Source organism: Sciurus vulgaris (assembly GCF_902686455.1).
Source record: "Sciurus vulgaris genome assembly, chromosome: 2".
In the NCBI taxonomy this organism is placed as follows: Eukaryota; Metazoa; Chordata; class Mammalia; order Rodentia; family Sciuridae; genus Sciurus; species Sciurus vulgaris.
Genome location: NC_136462.1, coordinates 82,809,970 through 82,826,976, shown reverse-complemented (window position 1 = coordinate 82,826,976; position 17,007 = coordinate 82,809,970). Strand labels below are relative to the sequence as shown.

The window sequence follows — 17,007 nt, the reverse complement described above, 5'->3', positions numbered from 1 at the left end:
CGAAAGCGTGGCACGCCCACTCCCGAGACGTCTAAGAAGCGGGCGAGGGCCCTCAGCCTCAGGTCCAAGAGCCGTTTCTCTTTACTAAGAGCCTCTCTGAAAACCATTCGTAAATCCTTACACCTCAGCCTCCCAGTACCTTTTCTTAGGTATGACCCTAATTGTAATTTTTAGGAAGTGGTCTTTTTTTCTTTTGTACTCGGGATTGAACCCAGGAGCGCCGTGTTATTGAGCTACATCTCAGGCTGGCCTCGAACTTGGGATCCTCTCGCCTCAGCTTCCTGACCCGCTGGGATTACAGGCGTGCACCTCCACGCCTGGCTATGTAGAGATCTTTCTAAAGCATTGTAACAAATTTACACAACGCTGTATACCCCCACCCCTTGTTCCTGTCCTTTTAGAACTTTCTCTGGCCATCTACTAGTCAGGTTTAAAGTTCTATTAAAGAAAACAAACGTCTTTAAAAGAATCATTGAGATATTTTCTCTTGAATCAATTCCCAATGTTTGTCCTACTATATTTACTGTCACTGGAATGTTTTTCTTATGTTCACTTAATGCATAAATAGGGGTGGCTTAATAAATATTGGTTCATCAATGTTTTGTTTGAAATTTTTCTATAACTTTGATCAAAACGTCTGAACTAAAGAAACTAATCTCCTCCTTTGCCTGGGCTCTTGCTCCTTGCAAGTGGAAATATTTAAGCAATGTTTGGTAACAGAGCAGTGCTTTAAGACCTGACCCTGGAAATTCCGTTTTATAAAATGACAAAGTCCAAAGTCTAGTTAAAAAAAAAGACTGATAACAAAACGATAAATTCCTATTTGAAATCTAAGCCTGAGACTAGGGCTTAGTTAGGTGGTAGAGCACTTGCCTACTACGTTGCAGCACAAGATGTGGAGCAAGGGGATTAAACTTCCTCAAACTTGATTCTTTACAGAGCCTGATTTTTTATTTAGGCTTACAGCTTTCTTGAAGAAGCAAGAAATCCATCTCCCAGATAGATAATTTTTTTTAACTCATATTGTTGCTCATTTAAACCTAAAGGTATGCTGGGTCGCCCCCCCACTCCCCGCCCACCTTGGTACCAGGTTTTGAATCCAGGGGCGCTAAACCACTGAGCGCATCCCCAGCATTTTTTATTTTGAGACAGAGTCTTTCAAAATTGCTTAGGGCCTCACTAAACTGCTGACCCTAGCCTTGAATTTGCTATCCTCCAGCCTCAATCTCCCAGCTGCTGGGATTACAGGTTATGTGCCACAGTGCCCAGTTTGAAATGCTATTTATACCAATTTTTTTGTTAATTTATCAGTCTACTTGCATTTACTACCTAATTTCAATCTGTTTACCTCTAACCATCCTTCTGTCTGTCTCCCAGCTCTAATGAATATCTATAAATAGGGCATAGTTGAGCAAGGCCCTAATTCCAGCTATTCTAAGGCTGAGGCAGGAGTACTTACTACAAATTCCAGGACTGCCTGAGCAACATAGAGACAGTGTCTCAAATTTTTAAAAAATAAAAATAAAAATGGCTGAGGATATAGCTCAATGGTAGAGCACTCCTGGGTTCAATCCCCAGTACAGCACAAGAAAAAAAAAAAAAAAAAAGTCCATAAATACATGTTTCAGATATTAATAACCAGAGAATCACTGTTTTTGTAGTACTGGGGATTGAACCCAGAGTTTTATGCATGCTAGGCAAATGCTATACCACTGAGCTATATCTAGTCTTTTTTAAAATTCTGAATCAGGGTCTCACTAAATTACCCAGACTGGCCCTGAAATTGAGATCTTCCTACCTCAGCCTCTGGAATAACTGGGATTACAGGTATACCAAGGGGATCTCTTAAATCCTTGGTACATTCATGCCAGTTTGCCTTTTCTATATTTATTAGGAATATGTCCAGGTTAAATTCTTTTTATTTCAATCTATACAACTGGTGGCATAGAATAATGCAACCTTTTTTTTAATATAAAATAAAAACATAATTAGCCAGATGCACTGGCACAGGCCTGTAATCCCATCTACTTTGGAGATTAAAACAGGAGGATCCAAGTTTGAGGCCCTGCTGGACAACTCAGAGGAACCCTGCCTCAAAACAGAAAAATAACACACTTGTATTCCAGCAATTTAGGAGGTTGAAGCAAGAGAGTCAAAAATAATAAATAACAAGGGTTGGACACATAGCTCAGTGGTAGAGCACTTGCCTAATGTGTGAGGTACTGGGTTCAATCCTTTATACCAGAAAAGACAGACAATTTGGACTGCATTCAATATTGAAAAAAAAAAATTGGCAGAATTCATTTACTAACTTTAGTGATTCAAAAACTTCCATTGCAGATCCTTTTTCTAGTCATCTGCAGTTTTTAACACTTCTTTTTTTCTTTTTTGTGATCTTGGGGATTAAATCAGGGCTTCTCTACCACTGAGCTATACCCCCTGCCATTTCTTTCTTTCTTTTTTTTTAAATTTTGAGACAAGATCTAAGTTGCCCAGGCTGGACAAATCCTCCTGCCTTAACCTCCTGCATTTCTGGGTTTATAGAAGTACAACACCATGCTTGGCTAACACTTCTTTACCCCTTTAACAGGATGAGATTAATTTTAAATCTCTCACATGCAATGCTAAAAACTCTGTAAAAGAACCAGATAAGAAATAAAATTGCTTGACAGGAGACATTGTTTGACAGGAGATATCTCATCTCACCATTCTTGTAATGTATTTGAAAATCATGTCTTCTGTTAATGATGCTCCAAATCCAAAGATTTTTTTTCTCTTTCCCATCAGCAGGCAACAAATATCCTGAACTTTTTTGCCTGAATGATTATTCAGCAGAGTTCAAGACAAACATATCTACCCCTTCCAAGGTCAGTCTTAATAAATGATATTTGTGCTGATTTAAGTTACATCTGCTTTTGGGGCTCAAACTTTTATGTGGTTGAAAAAGACTGCAGATTTACAATACAATCTCCACAAAGCAATTTAAAATCAGTGGCATTAATCAAGTCCAATATCAAAAGCCAGGATTGAGAAGACTGGGAAACAGTTGATTAACTTAAGGAGAGGAATAAGCAAGCTCACATTTCTTGAATGTTCATACAATATTTTACCTCACCATTACTCTAATATGTATTAATCTGATAAAAAAAATCATTTATGGTTGCCCCATGGTTGAAGCTCAAGTCCAAAGAAACTTATAGCTTTTTTTTTTTTTCAATTAAGCCCCAACAGTAGCTTGAAAAACAAAAATCCCTGCTTGAATCTCTCATATTTCATCTTTTAAATTAAGATCTGTGGAAAGTTTCACATAGTGGTTAGCTGCCAAAGAGAAAGGTAGGTGTGTGTAAAAAGACAACTGGAGAGAACTAAATCTACAAGTATTTCCAGAAGGACAGTAAATATGTTTAAAGACATTCCTATTTACAACAACTGGACAAACACTGAAGACACATTAAGATCCACCATCAAACTATCAATTTCAAAGCTAGGAGAGAACTTGGAAAATAGGAGAAAAGGTGTACTAAATAGGTTAAGTAACTTTATCAAAGTTATAAAAGAAGAGGTGACTAGTAGGAGTGGCCTGATTTCCAACTGACTGCCTTCAGTCTAAAATATGTCTAAATATTATTTTTCAAGTAACTCAGTTTGAATCTAAAAATGTTAAAGGGGCAAGAAATTATTTGGATATTTTTCAGTGAATGCTGACATTTCTAGGAGTCTTTCTCAATCTCTTCCCAGTCCCCAAACTATCCCATCATTCACTCACAGCACAGCACAACTACTACAGGCGATCACTTAAATTTTTCTTCCAAGTGGTGGTGTTACAACTCCCAGTCGTAGTCTCCCCCTCATCTTCCTCGCATTAAAAATAAAAATTATCAATCCTTTCTTCCAACAACACAGAGAATGAACTCTTTCAAATCATTTTATCTTTAATAACGTGACAATAATTCAAAATATGAAAAACGTGTTCCCTTTAAAGAGGATGCCACCATGATGGCATGATCAACGGCAATGAGAGGCTGGATTCCAAAGGGCATGGGGTGGATAAGAAGGCTTCACGGCTCACAGATTGATGAGTGTGGTTATGGATTCTCCGAAACGGAGCAGGCGACAGAAGAGACATGAAATTTAAGGGACTCTCAGAGAACAGGGCGCGGTTGCTGGGTCATAAGCACCTTGAAGCGTTTCTTGATGGTGATTCGGTGTCGCGAGTATTTGTCATCCGGGGAGAAGCGAGCAGGATGGGCTGAGCAAGTCTGCTGTCCCATAGGGTCAAATTTCTGCTCGAGGAAGAAGGAAAATGTTATCAGTACAGGAGTAATAGGATAAGGAGGGATCAACACGAAGGCCAGAGACGGGATGGTCAGATGGAGAAGCTGTGCTCTGCCGTTCTGCCGCGCTTCGGGGACAGACTTTCTGGCATCCCGCACCCAGACAGGCAGCGCGGAGGCTGGCCTCAACCGTTCCTCCCATTTACGTACGAGAAACAGTTCTCGTCATGCCCACTTACGTTTCCTCTTCTTACCTTCAGTGTGTAGACCCGATCTCCTTGTTCGTTGAGGTAATATTGGAGGAACATGACCACGCTTAAACCAGAGGCTCTTAACTCCGTCTTCAGCTCGTGTTTGCCAATTTCCTTCCAGTGTAGCCGGAAGTCTGCCCTGAGGCATGCCGGGAAATGTAGTCCATTTTTGCCTTATATTCAGCAGACCAGAAGAGGGCGCAGTAGTGTAGGATTTGGCCTGGGGCGCCTGTTGCAGCCTTGCAGGCTTTCTAAGACGCATAAAGTGTGCCCACTGTGTGCCAGGCACTGCTAGTCGTTTGAGAGGTAGGGATGGATGTGGACTGAACATTACCGTGTGCAGTCCTGTATTTATCTAAAAATGCACACCCATTTCAGAGGCAGTGGCTTTCTAATGCCTGGAGAAGCAAGGTCTCTGGAACTCAGAACCCTTTTAACCCTAGGGAAGAAAGAAGATCCCACTATTACATCCGGTTCCTCCGCCTCATTCCAAGATATTGGCGGTAAAGAGTGCATGATGGGTATTCGATATTCTGCAAAGCGAAGAGAGCATAAAGTTATTTTATGAAGCTGGTGATGTTTTATTAGTCGAACCGAGATTCACACTCGGGCCTCTTTACCGCAAATTCAACGTTCTTATAGTGGTGAGTAACAAATTATAGTGTCCATTCTAGTAGTATTTCAAATTTTTAAAAGAACGTAGAAATTCTTCTTATAGGATTCTAAAGAAATAAAAAATTGAACCGAGATGTCATTTCAAAGATGATCACAGCATTACTTATAATGGAAAAGACTTTGGGACATGTTGATTTTGTAACCAAAGAAACTTGAAAAAAGTTTTTTAAATTTTGAGACAGGTCTCAGAAAATTTCCCAGGCTGACTTCGAATTTGCGATCCTCCTGCTTCAGCGTTCAGAGTCGCTGAGATTATCGGCTGTAGGCATGCACCACTGCATTCGGTTAAAGAGTAGAGGTCGCATTTGCTCGTAGCTGCATAAAATATCTTTGCAAAGATTCACAAGAAACAGAAGATATTGATTTTCTTTAGGATAGAGAACTTGGTTACAGGGTAAAGCAGTGAACGGAAGACCTTGAGGTATATTCTATTTTTCTCAGTTGACTTTTGAACCATGCTAATGTGTTACCTATTTAAAAACTGTAAAAACAAAGCAGAACAAAGTAAGCCGAGGAGCAGTGGCGCATGCCTGTAATTGCAGCGACTCAGGAGGCTGAGGCAGGACAATCACAAGTTGGCGGGGGGAGGGCAGGGGAAGGCGGGAGAGAGGAGAAGAAATGGAAATATAGTTCAGTGGTAAAGTGCCCCCACGCCCCCCAGTTCAATCACCAGGTTGGGGGCGGGCAGTAATTTAACAGAACGAAAGACTTTCTGGATTTGCAATTTTAGCCTACGTGGTTTCATTTTTTAAGTAGTGGGATTTTTCAGTTAAGGGTAAGGCTGTGGTGTCTGTGGACTGCAGACCTTATGGTAATGGGTGTTTGGGGACTACAGGACAGCTTTCAAGGAAGTAATATGTTCACAGCAATTGAACACCCTGAATCATCTGAGACGATTCTAATTTCAAACATTTGGTACCCTTGATCCTTTAATTTTCAGAGTATGTGCTCTGAATTGGTTGAGAAAATATAGCCATCCTTGAATTAAGCCAAGGATTTACCCCAACCTGCTATTAATAGGAAATCAATTACAGAACTGAGTGAGATTGAAGGGCACAGAATTAGATATGTTGGTGAAGAATTGAAGTACATGCAACCAAAAGGGAAAAGTGCACTACCTTTGGCATCTGAGAAGGGATTTTACAAATTGCCCTAAAGAGGTACATATCAATTATGTTGCCAATTCTAGTTTGGAAGGAGCTCCTATTTTTTGCTACTCACTAGAACCCTTTGTGGAATATCTCCCTGCCCCCACCTACTACTCCCTTCCCTTCCCCCACTGCAGAATGCTTGAGTCCTAGATTCTAGTTCTGTTTTGATCCAATCTTTGCCCTCCCTTCCTTGGATACCTGTGTATCTGCTGGAGCCAGTTACTTTCTGGGACCTGGACCTGTCTCATTCTGGAGGCTTCTAGACAGCCACAGTTAGTGCCCAAATCTGAGATGATGGCTGCAGATGGAGGTAAGTTTCACGTGGTGGGGGAGGGTCCCTACCATCTGCTAACATCCTTGGGTATTCAAAATTTACCCTTTCACCTGGGGACCAGCTCTTTGGGCTGATCTGAAGCTACATGAGATACTAACACCTCCCCATCCTCACTACCACCAAAGGATCACTCACACTTGGGGAAGCTGGGGAAGGAGATTTTGCCATTAAGACTAGGGGCTGAGGAAGGAAGAGGTCCTCCTTGGAGTTGAGTCAAGGCTCCTCAGAGGAAAGGTTCTGAGTATAGAGAATGAATGGCAGTTAACCGCTTGATTCTCTGGAAGAGGGACCACTTCAACAAGTATTTGTGTGGAGTCATGTGTAAGTAGCATTGGCACAGACAAGGTCCGAGGGGAAGGCCCAAGTTTTGTATCTTTAGGCAACTGGAGTCTACTCTAGGGTTTTACCTTGAGAGAATGGAACTAGCGCCTCTCTTTATGTCATGAGGGGAAGTGGGATAATGGGGGTGGGAGTAGGGTGTGTGTGTGTGTGAATTAGGGCAGAGAGGATTAGCCAGAAAACTGTTCAGTGGGGTTATCCATTGTAGGGACACGTCCTTCTGAAAATGAGGCTGAAAGATATATAACTGCCTCTCCTGAGAGCCTCACAGTTCCTTCCAGCCCCAGAGGGGGCTTCTCTTTCAGCTCAGGGCTCAGTATTTCTTGATTTGTCAGGGCCAGGGGAGGTGGGTCACTGCAGCCATGCTGAAAGCTGGGGCTTCCCTGAGATACTCTTAGGGTGTCTACCTCTGTGGACCTCGGGCCTTACACCCATTTCATTGTGTTCAGTACATCATGGCAGATCCTGGCCCCCTGCCTATGGCTGAGATGAGTTTGAATCTGAGTGTGCTCATACTCCATGTCTCCTTCATGGTTAGGAAGCAGAAGCACAATGTTGTTGGTTTGTTGTTGGAGTATTCTTTGTAAGAAGGGGAGGAGAGTAGCATGAAATTAGACTGTTTATGTTGTATTATTATTTATTATTAAAAGTTCTGGAAGACATAGGTCATATTAATTCAGTACATGTTTATGTGCTTATTCCTGGTTTCCTTGACTAGAGTCCACGTCTCCTCCTCTGTAGGACCTGGGTTCTATACTTCATTGTCCTTTCCTTAGAACGAACTCAATACCTTGTCTCTAGTGCGTCCCAAATTTCTGATATCAGGAGCTCTAAGTAGAAGACCTACAGATAGTCTACATCACCATATTTTAACGGGTACAGCATATTATTTAAACAACTCTGGAAACCTTCTTCCCCCCACTGCCCTCCCCTCTCCATTTCCTGGTTCTTATCTAATCCTCTCTAGTTATCTCTGACGGTTATGTAATGAAATTTCTGGGAACTAAACATCCAATCTACACATCCCCTTCTGGGAACTACACTTCCCAGAGCAGCTGGGAGCAGGAGGTTTGAATGTCTTGTTTGGAGTTGGTGGGAATGGTAGATGTACATGTATGCTGGGTGGGATGTACTGTAGGACCTGAGCTTTATGAGTCCTAGAGTCATTGCTCCTTGTCATAGATTGCATCTTTCTTCTATTGCTTTAGACTAGGAAAGGAAGGCGAGGAGGTTATAAGGAGCATCAGGAAAAGGACAAGGAGAGAGTTTGGACCAATAATCTTTTTGGAACCACCTCCTTCTTAAGGGATCTGTGAGTGTCTTGAGAAGAGCCAGGAGTTTTCCCGGACTAGTTTTTTTACTGCACAGGTGTCAGCTCTGTTGCATGTCTTAATAAATAGCATATGAGTTGGTAGAGGAGGTCTGCCAGCAATGTTCCTAGAGAAGCTCTCAGAGGTAGTGATGGTTTGGCCTTGTCTTTTCTTGGCAGACAGGGGTCTATGTGCCTTGTTGAAAAGGGAGCAACTTCTCTAGTTCAGTAATTCTCAACTGGGAATAAAGACATCAAAATCATTTGGGGGACTGCCATTCCAGCAACTTGGGTGACTGAGGCAGGAGGATTGCAAGTTTGAGGCCAGCCTCAGTAACTTTATCGAGACCCAAGCAACTTAGTGAGACCCTGTCTCAAAATAAAATAAATAAAAAGGGCTGGGGATATGACTCAGTGGTAAAGCACCTCCAAGTTCAATCCCCAGTACTCCCCCTGCCAAAAAAAAAAGAAAAAATCACTTGGGAAACAAGTGATTTTGAGAGGCAAACTATAAAAGTTCTCCATCCATATCCCTTCCTTCACCTGTTGAGAATCAGTGCTCTGATTCGTGTGTGTGTGTGTGTGTGTGTGTGTGTGTGTGGTGCTGGAGATTGAACCCAGAGTCTCATGCATGCTAAGCAAATAGCACTACCACGGAGCCACATCACCAGCAGTGCTATGATTCTTATTCTTCAGAGGTTCTCAGATGGCCTAACTTCTGGCCTTCTTTCTCCTACTTCACTTGCTCTTTTTCTTTGTCTCAACAGCATCTCCACTTCCAGGACCGGATGTGACTCTGAAACCTGGTGCTGCCCTATCTTCTTTCACTGCGCTTCCCTTTACCCCACCTGCTCCTGGCCCGCCAGACCAGCCACTCTGGGAGCCATCTCCACAGCCCTCCCTGACTTCCACATTCTCTCCAGGCAACCCTCTGGTGCTCTCTGCTTTCCCCAGCCCACTGTTGATGACTGGAGAAGCCAACCCCGGCCCTAGTGGGGCCGGGGTTGGGGCTGGGAAGGTCATTGTCAAAGTCAAGGCAGAAGGGGGACCAGCTGAACCCTCTCAAACTCAGAACTTCATCTTCACTCAGACAGCCCTGAGTTGGATTGCCTCGGGTACTCCCTGTGGGGGCACTGAGGGTCCTCCTGCTCAGTACATTACAGCTTCTAACATGAAGACCATCCTGCCCACTGAGGCTGTTGGGGTGAGCCAGGAGGGCCCCCCAGGTCTTCCTTCTCAGGCTACACCACCAGCTGCCCAACTGGCTCCCATTGTGCCTCCAGAAAAGGCTTGGACAGGGCCTCAAGGGGCAATCGGGGAAGGAGGTTGTGTAGCCACCCAGAAACCCTCGCTGGGTGACCTCGCCTATACTTCCAAGGGCGTTTATGAGAACTTCCGTCGCTGGCAGCGCTACAAGGCCTTGGCCCGGAGGCATGTATCCCAAAGTCCTGATGTAGAAGCTCTTTCCTGCTTTCTTATGTAAGTGGGGAGACCTGAGATTAATTATCCTAGGGCTCTTAAATAAGGAGAACTTTGGGATGAACATAGGGTGTTAGGCTAGAGGGCAGGTCGTGAGAGTGAGGAGATGCTTTGAGAAGGAAACACACAATAATAATCAGCCTCTTTATCCTCTTCCCAGTTTACAAGAAGCTTTCAGGTGTCTTCTTTCAAGTGCGTTCAGGCAAGCATTTTTATGGTAATCCTCAGCTTGGAGATGTGTTTCCTGTCCAGAAAGCCTGGAGCTTAGGTCTTTTATTCCAAGTGTCAGGGTCCTCTGGGTCTGTCTCACTGCCCTCCAACATTGATTGAGTTGAACTGTACAAACCAGCCAGGATGAGGAGTGCTCTGCCAGGCAAAGGAATCTTGTGTGTGCCACTCCCCCATTATACCACTATACTCAGAAGTCAAGTCGAAATAGGACATGGGATTGCTAGGCTTCACCAGGCACTCGATTTGTGATCCTGGGCAGGACATTTCACACCTTTGCCCTCAGTTTTCTCATCTAAATAGGGGATAATTGTATCTACCTCAGAAGGTTGCTGAGAAGATGAAAAGTGCTTGGCCTGGCATACAGAGAGTATCTTTAGATAGTAACTATTTTATTATTGTTAGAAAAAGGCAATCTAAAAGTGCTCACAAAAGACCAAAATGTCCTTGCTTAAGAGTGAATGTATGTTTGGCCAAGGAGCATGGGGTCATATGCTGGTTTGTTTATAAAACAGTCATTAGTCATCTGGGGAATTTTCCCTCCTTCCCAACCAGACTGTGTCTCTCTCAATTTATGCAAACCACTCTATAACACGTACCCCATCTTATTGGACTTTGAACAAATGTACGGTTACTCTTGCAGTGGCATAACTCCTAAAAGAATCTCTCCCTTCACCTTGGAGTCCTAAATAAACTATTTTACTGATTTCCTGCTATTCAAAATAGTTCAGAGTTCTCTCTTGGTAGCTACCAGGCTGAATTTCTAAATCTTGAGTCATTTTGGGTTTTCAAGGTTTGCTTGTGATCCAGTCACTTTTGGTTTTAGCCGACTTCTGCTCTCCATGTTCAGGGACCCTGGGCAGGTTCTCCTGCCAAGTGCAGTCCAGACCCTCTAGAACAGTCACCTGGGAAGCTGGTTAAATGCTCAGTTCTGGGATCATGCAATCCATGTTAACAAGTTTCCTTAGGTGGCTGATGCACAGTAATATTTGGAGGACTCAAAGGGCAACCAGGGAGGCAGAGATGAAGCCCCTACTTTAGTCTTGACTCTCACTTTCTGGATCAGAAAGGGCTCAGGAGCCTTTCCAAAGTGAAGGTCTAATATTTATTGGAAGGTCTGAGGTTGTATCCTGGAGACAAAGGCTGAAAAAACAATGAATAAAGATACCACACATCCTTTAGGTGGAGATTCATTTGGGTTAGTGACTGTCTTTCAAAACGCAAGAGACGCTGGACAGGGAGAGTTAAGCATACTATATAGTGAGTATTCTTCATTTAGAAACAGAGATGTTTCTTTCCTTATGTTTCGTTGAAGAGACAGCACTGTGAGAATTAGGGGTGGGGAGAAGAATCGTGTTTGATTTTGTGTGATCTGCAAATCTCAGTGGGAGGAGAGGTGAATATGGGACTGGATGGGAGGCTGGGAGTCTGGAAGTCTCATCAGAAGTGCGACATGACAGGGCCTGAGGGTTATGCTGGGTTTGATGAGGGACAGGGATGTGGATTGAGGTGAGCAGGGGACCCACTTTTAGAATGTGACTGACCCACTGGGGGTTTTAGCCCAGTGCTTCGCTCCCTGGCGCGACTGAAGCCCACAATGACGCTGGAGGAGGGACTGCCGAGGGCTGTGCAGGAGTGGGAGCACACCAGCAACTTCGACCGGATGATCTTTTATGAGATGGCCGAAAAGTGAGTCTGACAGTCTCATTCTCTTGGCGGGGACTGTGTGGCCGAGAATGGTGGGGCAACGGAGGGAGGTGTGTGTCTGGGTGTGGCGGTGATTATTAACAGGAGTCAGGAAGGGGGCATAGGCTAGGATAGGGCCACTTGGATCCTTGCTGCTGCTCCCTCCATCTTGATTCTGCAGTTTTTCTATCCTACTTATGTCCTCTTGAAAGCATTGTCACTCCCCGCCATCCCACCCCCAGCCCTGCCACCCAACCGCAGATCTTGAGTCTGTATTGGGACCTTCACGTTGAGGGTCTTAGGATGGGATTGGAGCCCAATATGTGTAAAACTTTCATGCTCAAATGACCTAGTAATGAGGTGGTGAACCCTACTGGGTAGGTTTTCTCAACTGACCACGTCACAAGTGGCTGTTGATATAGAACTTTGGGACTACCTTTCCTTTGGAAATAGTGGCACAGAAAATCCTTTCCTCTTCATCCCAGGGAGGGGCTAGTTCTGAAGAGTTTGATTAGGGTGCTGGCTCTTACCATTTTCCAGGACTTCCTTGGTAAAAAAACATAACTCTTAGCAGTGTGTTGTGGTGCACACCTGTAATCCCAGCAACTCGGTGGCTGAGGCAGGAGGATAGAGGGTTCAAAGCCAGCCTCAGCCGATTAGTGAGGCACTTAGCAATTCAGTAGGGGAGGTGAGGTCTTAGAGAGGGACCCATATGTGTGGTCACAGCAGACAGTTGGATAGGCCCGATTTAATTCAACAAGTATGTACTACTGCATACAATCTGTGCAGCTGGGAGACAGGTATGGAAGAGAAATAAAGGCTGTTGGTCTATCCTGGAGATTTAGAAGCTCTAGTTCATTCATTTCCTTAACAAACTTCCTAAGTAATCACTGTTGCTGAAGGAATGATGTAGTGATCTCATGAGGTTACCCCAGAAATATTAGTAGGCTGCCTGTGAGCAGCTTCTCCCTGGGTGACTTGACAGAGGTAGAACTTTGCCTAAATGAGGGCACTTCTTTTCTTGGCCATGCTTGGTTGCGGCCTGGTGTCTGGGTTCCTTATGGGTTGGGTCTCTTCAACACTACCTGTACCTTAGTTACCCTCTACAAAACAGGTTCATGGAATTTGAGGCAGAAGAGGAGCTGCAGATACAGAGTGCACAGCTGATGAATGGCGCTCAGGGTCTGACTCCTGCAGCCCCTTTGAAATCTGATCCTCCAGGGCCACCAGCCCCTGAGGTTTGCCAACAGCCAGGTAAGGCTCCCCAATGCCAACAGGAGCAATGGTCCCAAGGCTTGAAGGGAGGCATACAGAAACCAGATGTGGATTAGGGAAGGCATGGCCTTTGCTTGTGCCCTCTTTGCAGGAAGTGGCATTTTATATCCCAAATGGAATGCCCCTGCAGGATGCTGGGTTTCAGGTTGCCCGTGTCCTGAATTAGATATTGATCTCAGTCAGGTAAACTAGTTACTCTCTCATCTAGACTATGAAGCCTGTTATACCTCATCTGCCTAAGAAATGGGGGCTGGATAAGGGCATATCTTGGAATTTCAGGGTGTGTCCCCAATACTGACTCTCATAGTCTCTGGCTTTTAAATCTTCTCCCATGGCTGGTACTTTTTCAGGATGGTTTGATCCAGCCTGGAATCATTTCAGTGTACCCAGATTGCTGGCCATAAAAATAGAATTGGGAGGTAGAGGCCAAGGCTTCCGTGTCACTTCCCTTCCCCTAGTGTACAACCTGTGCCACTTCCCATCTCTAGTGTACATTCCAAAGAAGGCAGCCTCCAAGGCACGGGCTCCCCGCCGGCGGCAGCGCAAACCCCAAAGGCCTCCTGTTCCTGAGGCACCCAAGGAGATTCCACCAGAAGCTGTGAAAGAGTATATTGACATCATGGAGGGGCTGGAGGGGAGTCACTTGGCCACTGGGGAGTCGGATGGAAAACAGGAGGAGCAGCAGGAGGATGAAGCCATGTATCCAGATCCAGGTCTCCTGGGCTATATTGATGAACTGTGTTCTCAGGAGATCTTTGTCTCGAAGGTGGGCTATATCGCTTTCTAGCAGGTTCTAGGAGTGGGCATGATGGGATACCAATCATCCGGTGTTCTGCCCAAGGCAGTAGAAAGTAGGCTTTATTCTGTAACTGATGGTAGTCATGGCTGAGTGGGAGGTGGGGGCTCATGGCTTTGTCTCTGGAGCCCCTTGGCTCACAGGTTACTTGAAGGATTTACATCACTTTTCCTTCTGTTCTGCAGGTGGAGGCCGTCATTCATCCTCAATTTATGGCAGATTTGCTGTCCCCAGAACAGGAGAAGGATCCTTTAGCCTTAATGGAGGAGCTGGAGCAAGAAGAAGGACTCACTCTTGCCCAGGTAAACCTGGGAGGTAGGGAGTATTAGAACAAGATGCTCTCATGATTTTGTCAACCTTGCACTGTCTTAGAACAGCTTCGGGATTGGGTTTCAGGTGTAGAATAGGTAAGGGACTGTGGAAACACAGGCAATGAGAATAAGGGCTCCAAGTATGGAAATAAGGCATGAAAAAGTGGGAAGAGCTGCAGTTTGTCTTTGATACCCTCACTTGAGCCACATGCTTTTCTTCCCTGTTCTGCCCAAATACCATCTCCAACCACCCACTCAGCCACCTCTTCTCACAACCATGTATAGAACTGGTATTTGTCCATTCTCTTCCAGCTGGTCCAGAAGCGACTCTCGGCCTTGGAACAGGAGGATGTGGAGGCGCCTCCAAATTGCAGTGCAGCTCAGTTGGTCTCAAGTCATCCTGTTTCTGATCAGGATGAAGGTGGGGGTGGGAGGCCTCGGCTCTCACCTGGGCCTCAAGGGGCTGGGGGCACTGTTTGCCTTGGAAAGGCTGCTTCTTCAGGAAAGCAGGCAAGAGAAACACATGGTGGGCAGCAGCGAGCCCTGGATGGTCTAAGAGGTTTGCGCAGGGAGGGGAACACTGTGCCATCCTCTAGTAGTTGGGACCTTCACGTGGAACTTGGGGCTTCACAGGGAACTCAGGCACTCTTGGGTATGGAGAGAAAAGGGTCTAGGAAGGTCATAAACCAGCTGTCACCACATCAGGAGGGCCATGTGGGAGGTGCTGAGTCCCCTGGACACTGCCTGGTGGCTGATAGGACTTCAGAGGCTTTACCCCTTTGCTGGCAGGAAGGCCCCCAGCCCAAGAACGCTCCCAATTTGGATGCTGAACTTGAAAAGCCAGCTCCTCTACAAGGACAGGGGTTAGAAAAGCAGGACCTGGGGCTGCAGACAGAACAGATGGGGGAACTTGAAGTGCTTCCTCAAGGGGCAAAGCCTTTAGCAACACCCCAGGAAGGCTTCTCAGGAGCCATGTGCAGAGATGACAGAGGTCCTCCCATGGCTCAGAACTGTGATCAGGAACCTTCCCCTGGAGCAGTTGGGGACAGGGACAGGACCTCTCTCAGCCAAGGACTTTGGCTGAGTAGTGAGATGGTTGCTGTAGGCTTGGAGTTGCCCTTACAAATTGAAGAAGTCATAGAGAGCTTCAAAGATGGGGAATGTGTAACTGAGCACCAGACCCTGGGCTTGAGGAATAGCATTTCTCTGGGTCCTGGAGAAACCACAGTGCCTGGGGATACAGGGAGCAGTGTGGTTCCCTGTGGAGAGACAGATGCCAGCTTGTCAGTACCTCTGAGGGCCAACAGCCCAGCTTTGGGACCAAAAGAAAATAGAGAACAGATCCCTGAGACCATACAGGATCCCAGTGATCTCTGGGCTGAAGGTTGTTCTCCACTGCTAGAGAACAGAGTTGGTACCTCCACAATGGGGTCTCCCAAAGAAACCCCACTGCCTGCAAGCCAAGGCAATCCCATTATCCTAGGGACCCAGGATGCTTCCTCTTTCCCGGAGGGTGGCCAAGAGGCAGGGAGCAGAGGCAATCTCTTTTCTCCTCTGTTGAAAACCACAGAACATGAAAACATACTAGACGGTAGAGATAACTGTGGCCTCCAACTAGGCGTCAGCAAAGATACCTGTCCTACAAATTTTACTTCTGATGATCCTCAAGGAGGGGGCAGGGAAGATAAGGGTTTGTCTAAGCCAAACGACCTTGTTCCTTTACAAAGCAATCAAGAGGCCTTGACACTGAGGACCCCCAAATCAACATCTCCTCACCAGGGCCTTCGGAGCTCTTCCCCTAGATGGGGAACCAAGGATGCTTCAGTCCTGAGAGAAACCTCTCCTATGAGTAAAACACACACCTCAGATGTGACCAAAGGAGGGGAGGAGGAGGAGGGGGTAGATGAGGAAGATGAGGGGCTCTCCAATTTTGCCTACCTCTTGGCCTCAAAACTTAGCCTATCTCCGAGGGTGCCTCCCCTTAGTCCTCACCAAACCTCAGGAGGTCGAGCCGTCCAGAGAGCATCCCACCCCTCCACTGAGGAAAGAGGTCTTAGTCAAGCTCCATACCCTGTCAAGTCTGGGAAGCGAGCTGTAGTTGGAGGTCCAGCCCCTGCTGAAAAGAGACCCCTGGCTCTGGGAGCTGTGCGACCCTCACAGCCTCGTAAAAGGCGGCGTGACAGTTTTGTCACAGGCAGAAGGAAGAAACGACGTCGTAGCCAGTAGGAAGCAGAGGGACCATCCTGCCCCACCTGCCAGTCGCAGAGGAGGCACCCCAGAGCAGATTTCACTGCTGCTATACACAGTGGAGAATCAGCCTCAGCCCAATGCCATTTTGTTCTGCAAAAGGGGTTGATGAGCCTGGGGTGGGAGGTCAGACTGGCCAGGTTGCAGAAAGTTCCCTAAGTGGGAAAGACCTTTGGAAGGAGTTGTATGGAAAAAAATAAAATAAAGCTTTCTTTTGTTGGAGAATGCTCTCAATGTGCCCTTCTTCTGTATGAATACCTTTGCTGCTAGATAGGGCAAGATGCTGTGAAAATAGGGAGGGGTAGTTCCAGAGTCTATGGATCCAGGTGCTTTACCCTGCCTCCCCTCTAACTTGGCTCCCTGCAGCTTCTTCTTGGCAACAGACTTTTAGGTTGTGTTAGGGGCCCCAAAGTAGAGTTTTCCAACGACCACTTTATTTGTTCCCTCTACACAAACCTGGACTTGGCATCAAAAGGGCTTTTCTGGATATTCTATTGTCATTTACCTTTCCTTAAGTTTAGATGCTTTTTTGTGTGTGAGATCTCTAGGACAGATATCTGACTTCCTAAATGTAATTAATTTTCTTTATTTGTATCCAGGGGCTCTCTTTTCTTCCTTGAAGAGAGGCTGGACAGAAAGGACTGAAGCGTCC

The 17,007-nt window shown here is 45.7% G+C and overlaps 2 protein-coding genes across 2 annotated transcripts; one reads left to right on the top strand and one right to left on the bottom strand.

Annotated features, from left to right (window-relative positions):
* Positions 1-3,912: 3,912 nt before the first annotated feature.
* NOP10 (NOP10 ribonucleoprotein) lies at positions 3,913-4,655 on the bottom strand. The gene is made up of 2 exons (XM_079125982.1): positions 4,529-4,655; positions 3,913-4,283 (listed from the first exon to the last, which is right to left on the bottom strand). The coding sequence occupies exons 1-2, from the start codon at positions 4,580-4,582 to the stop codon at positions 4,143-4,145; spliced, it is 195 nt and encodes a 64-aa protein (XP_078982108.1). The 5' UTR covers positions 4,583-4,655; the 3' UTR covers positions 3,913-4,142.
* Positions 4,581-16,995, top strand: NUTM1 (NUT midline carcinoma family member 1; the record flags this gene model as incomplete). Its single annotated transcript, XM_079129687.1, has 9 exons — positions 4,581-4,801; positions 5,067-5,169; positions 6,571-6,661; positions 9,101-9,812; positions 11,601-11,729; positions 12,841-12,980; positions 13,490-13,767; positions 13,983-14,099; positions 14,421-16,995. The coding sequence occupies 9 exons, from the start codon at positions 4,581-4,583 to the stop codon at positions 16,332-16,334; spliced, it is 3,705 nt and encodes a 1,234-aa protein (XP_078985813.1). The 3' UTR covers positions 16,335-16,995.
* Between the last annotated feature and the right edge of the window lie 12 nt (positions 16,996-17,007).

Bases quoted from the DNA above. Each gene is read 5' to 3' on its own strand.
- NOP10 (XM_079125982.1), bottom strand. From the start codon at position 4,582: ATGTTCCTCCAATATTACCTCAACGAACAAGGAGATCGGGTCTACACA. The intron at 4,284-4,528 runs GTAAGAAGAGGA...TTCCTCGAGCAG, and splicing joins ATCGGGTCTACACACTGAAG to AAATTTGACCCTATGGGACA.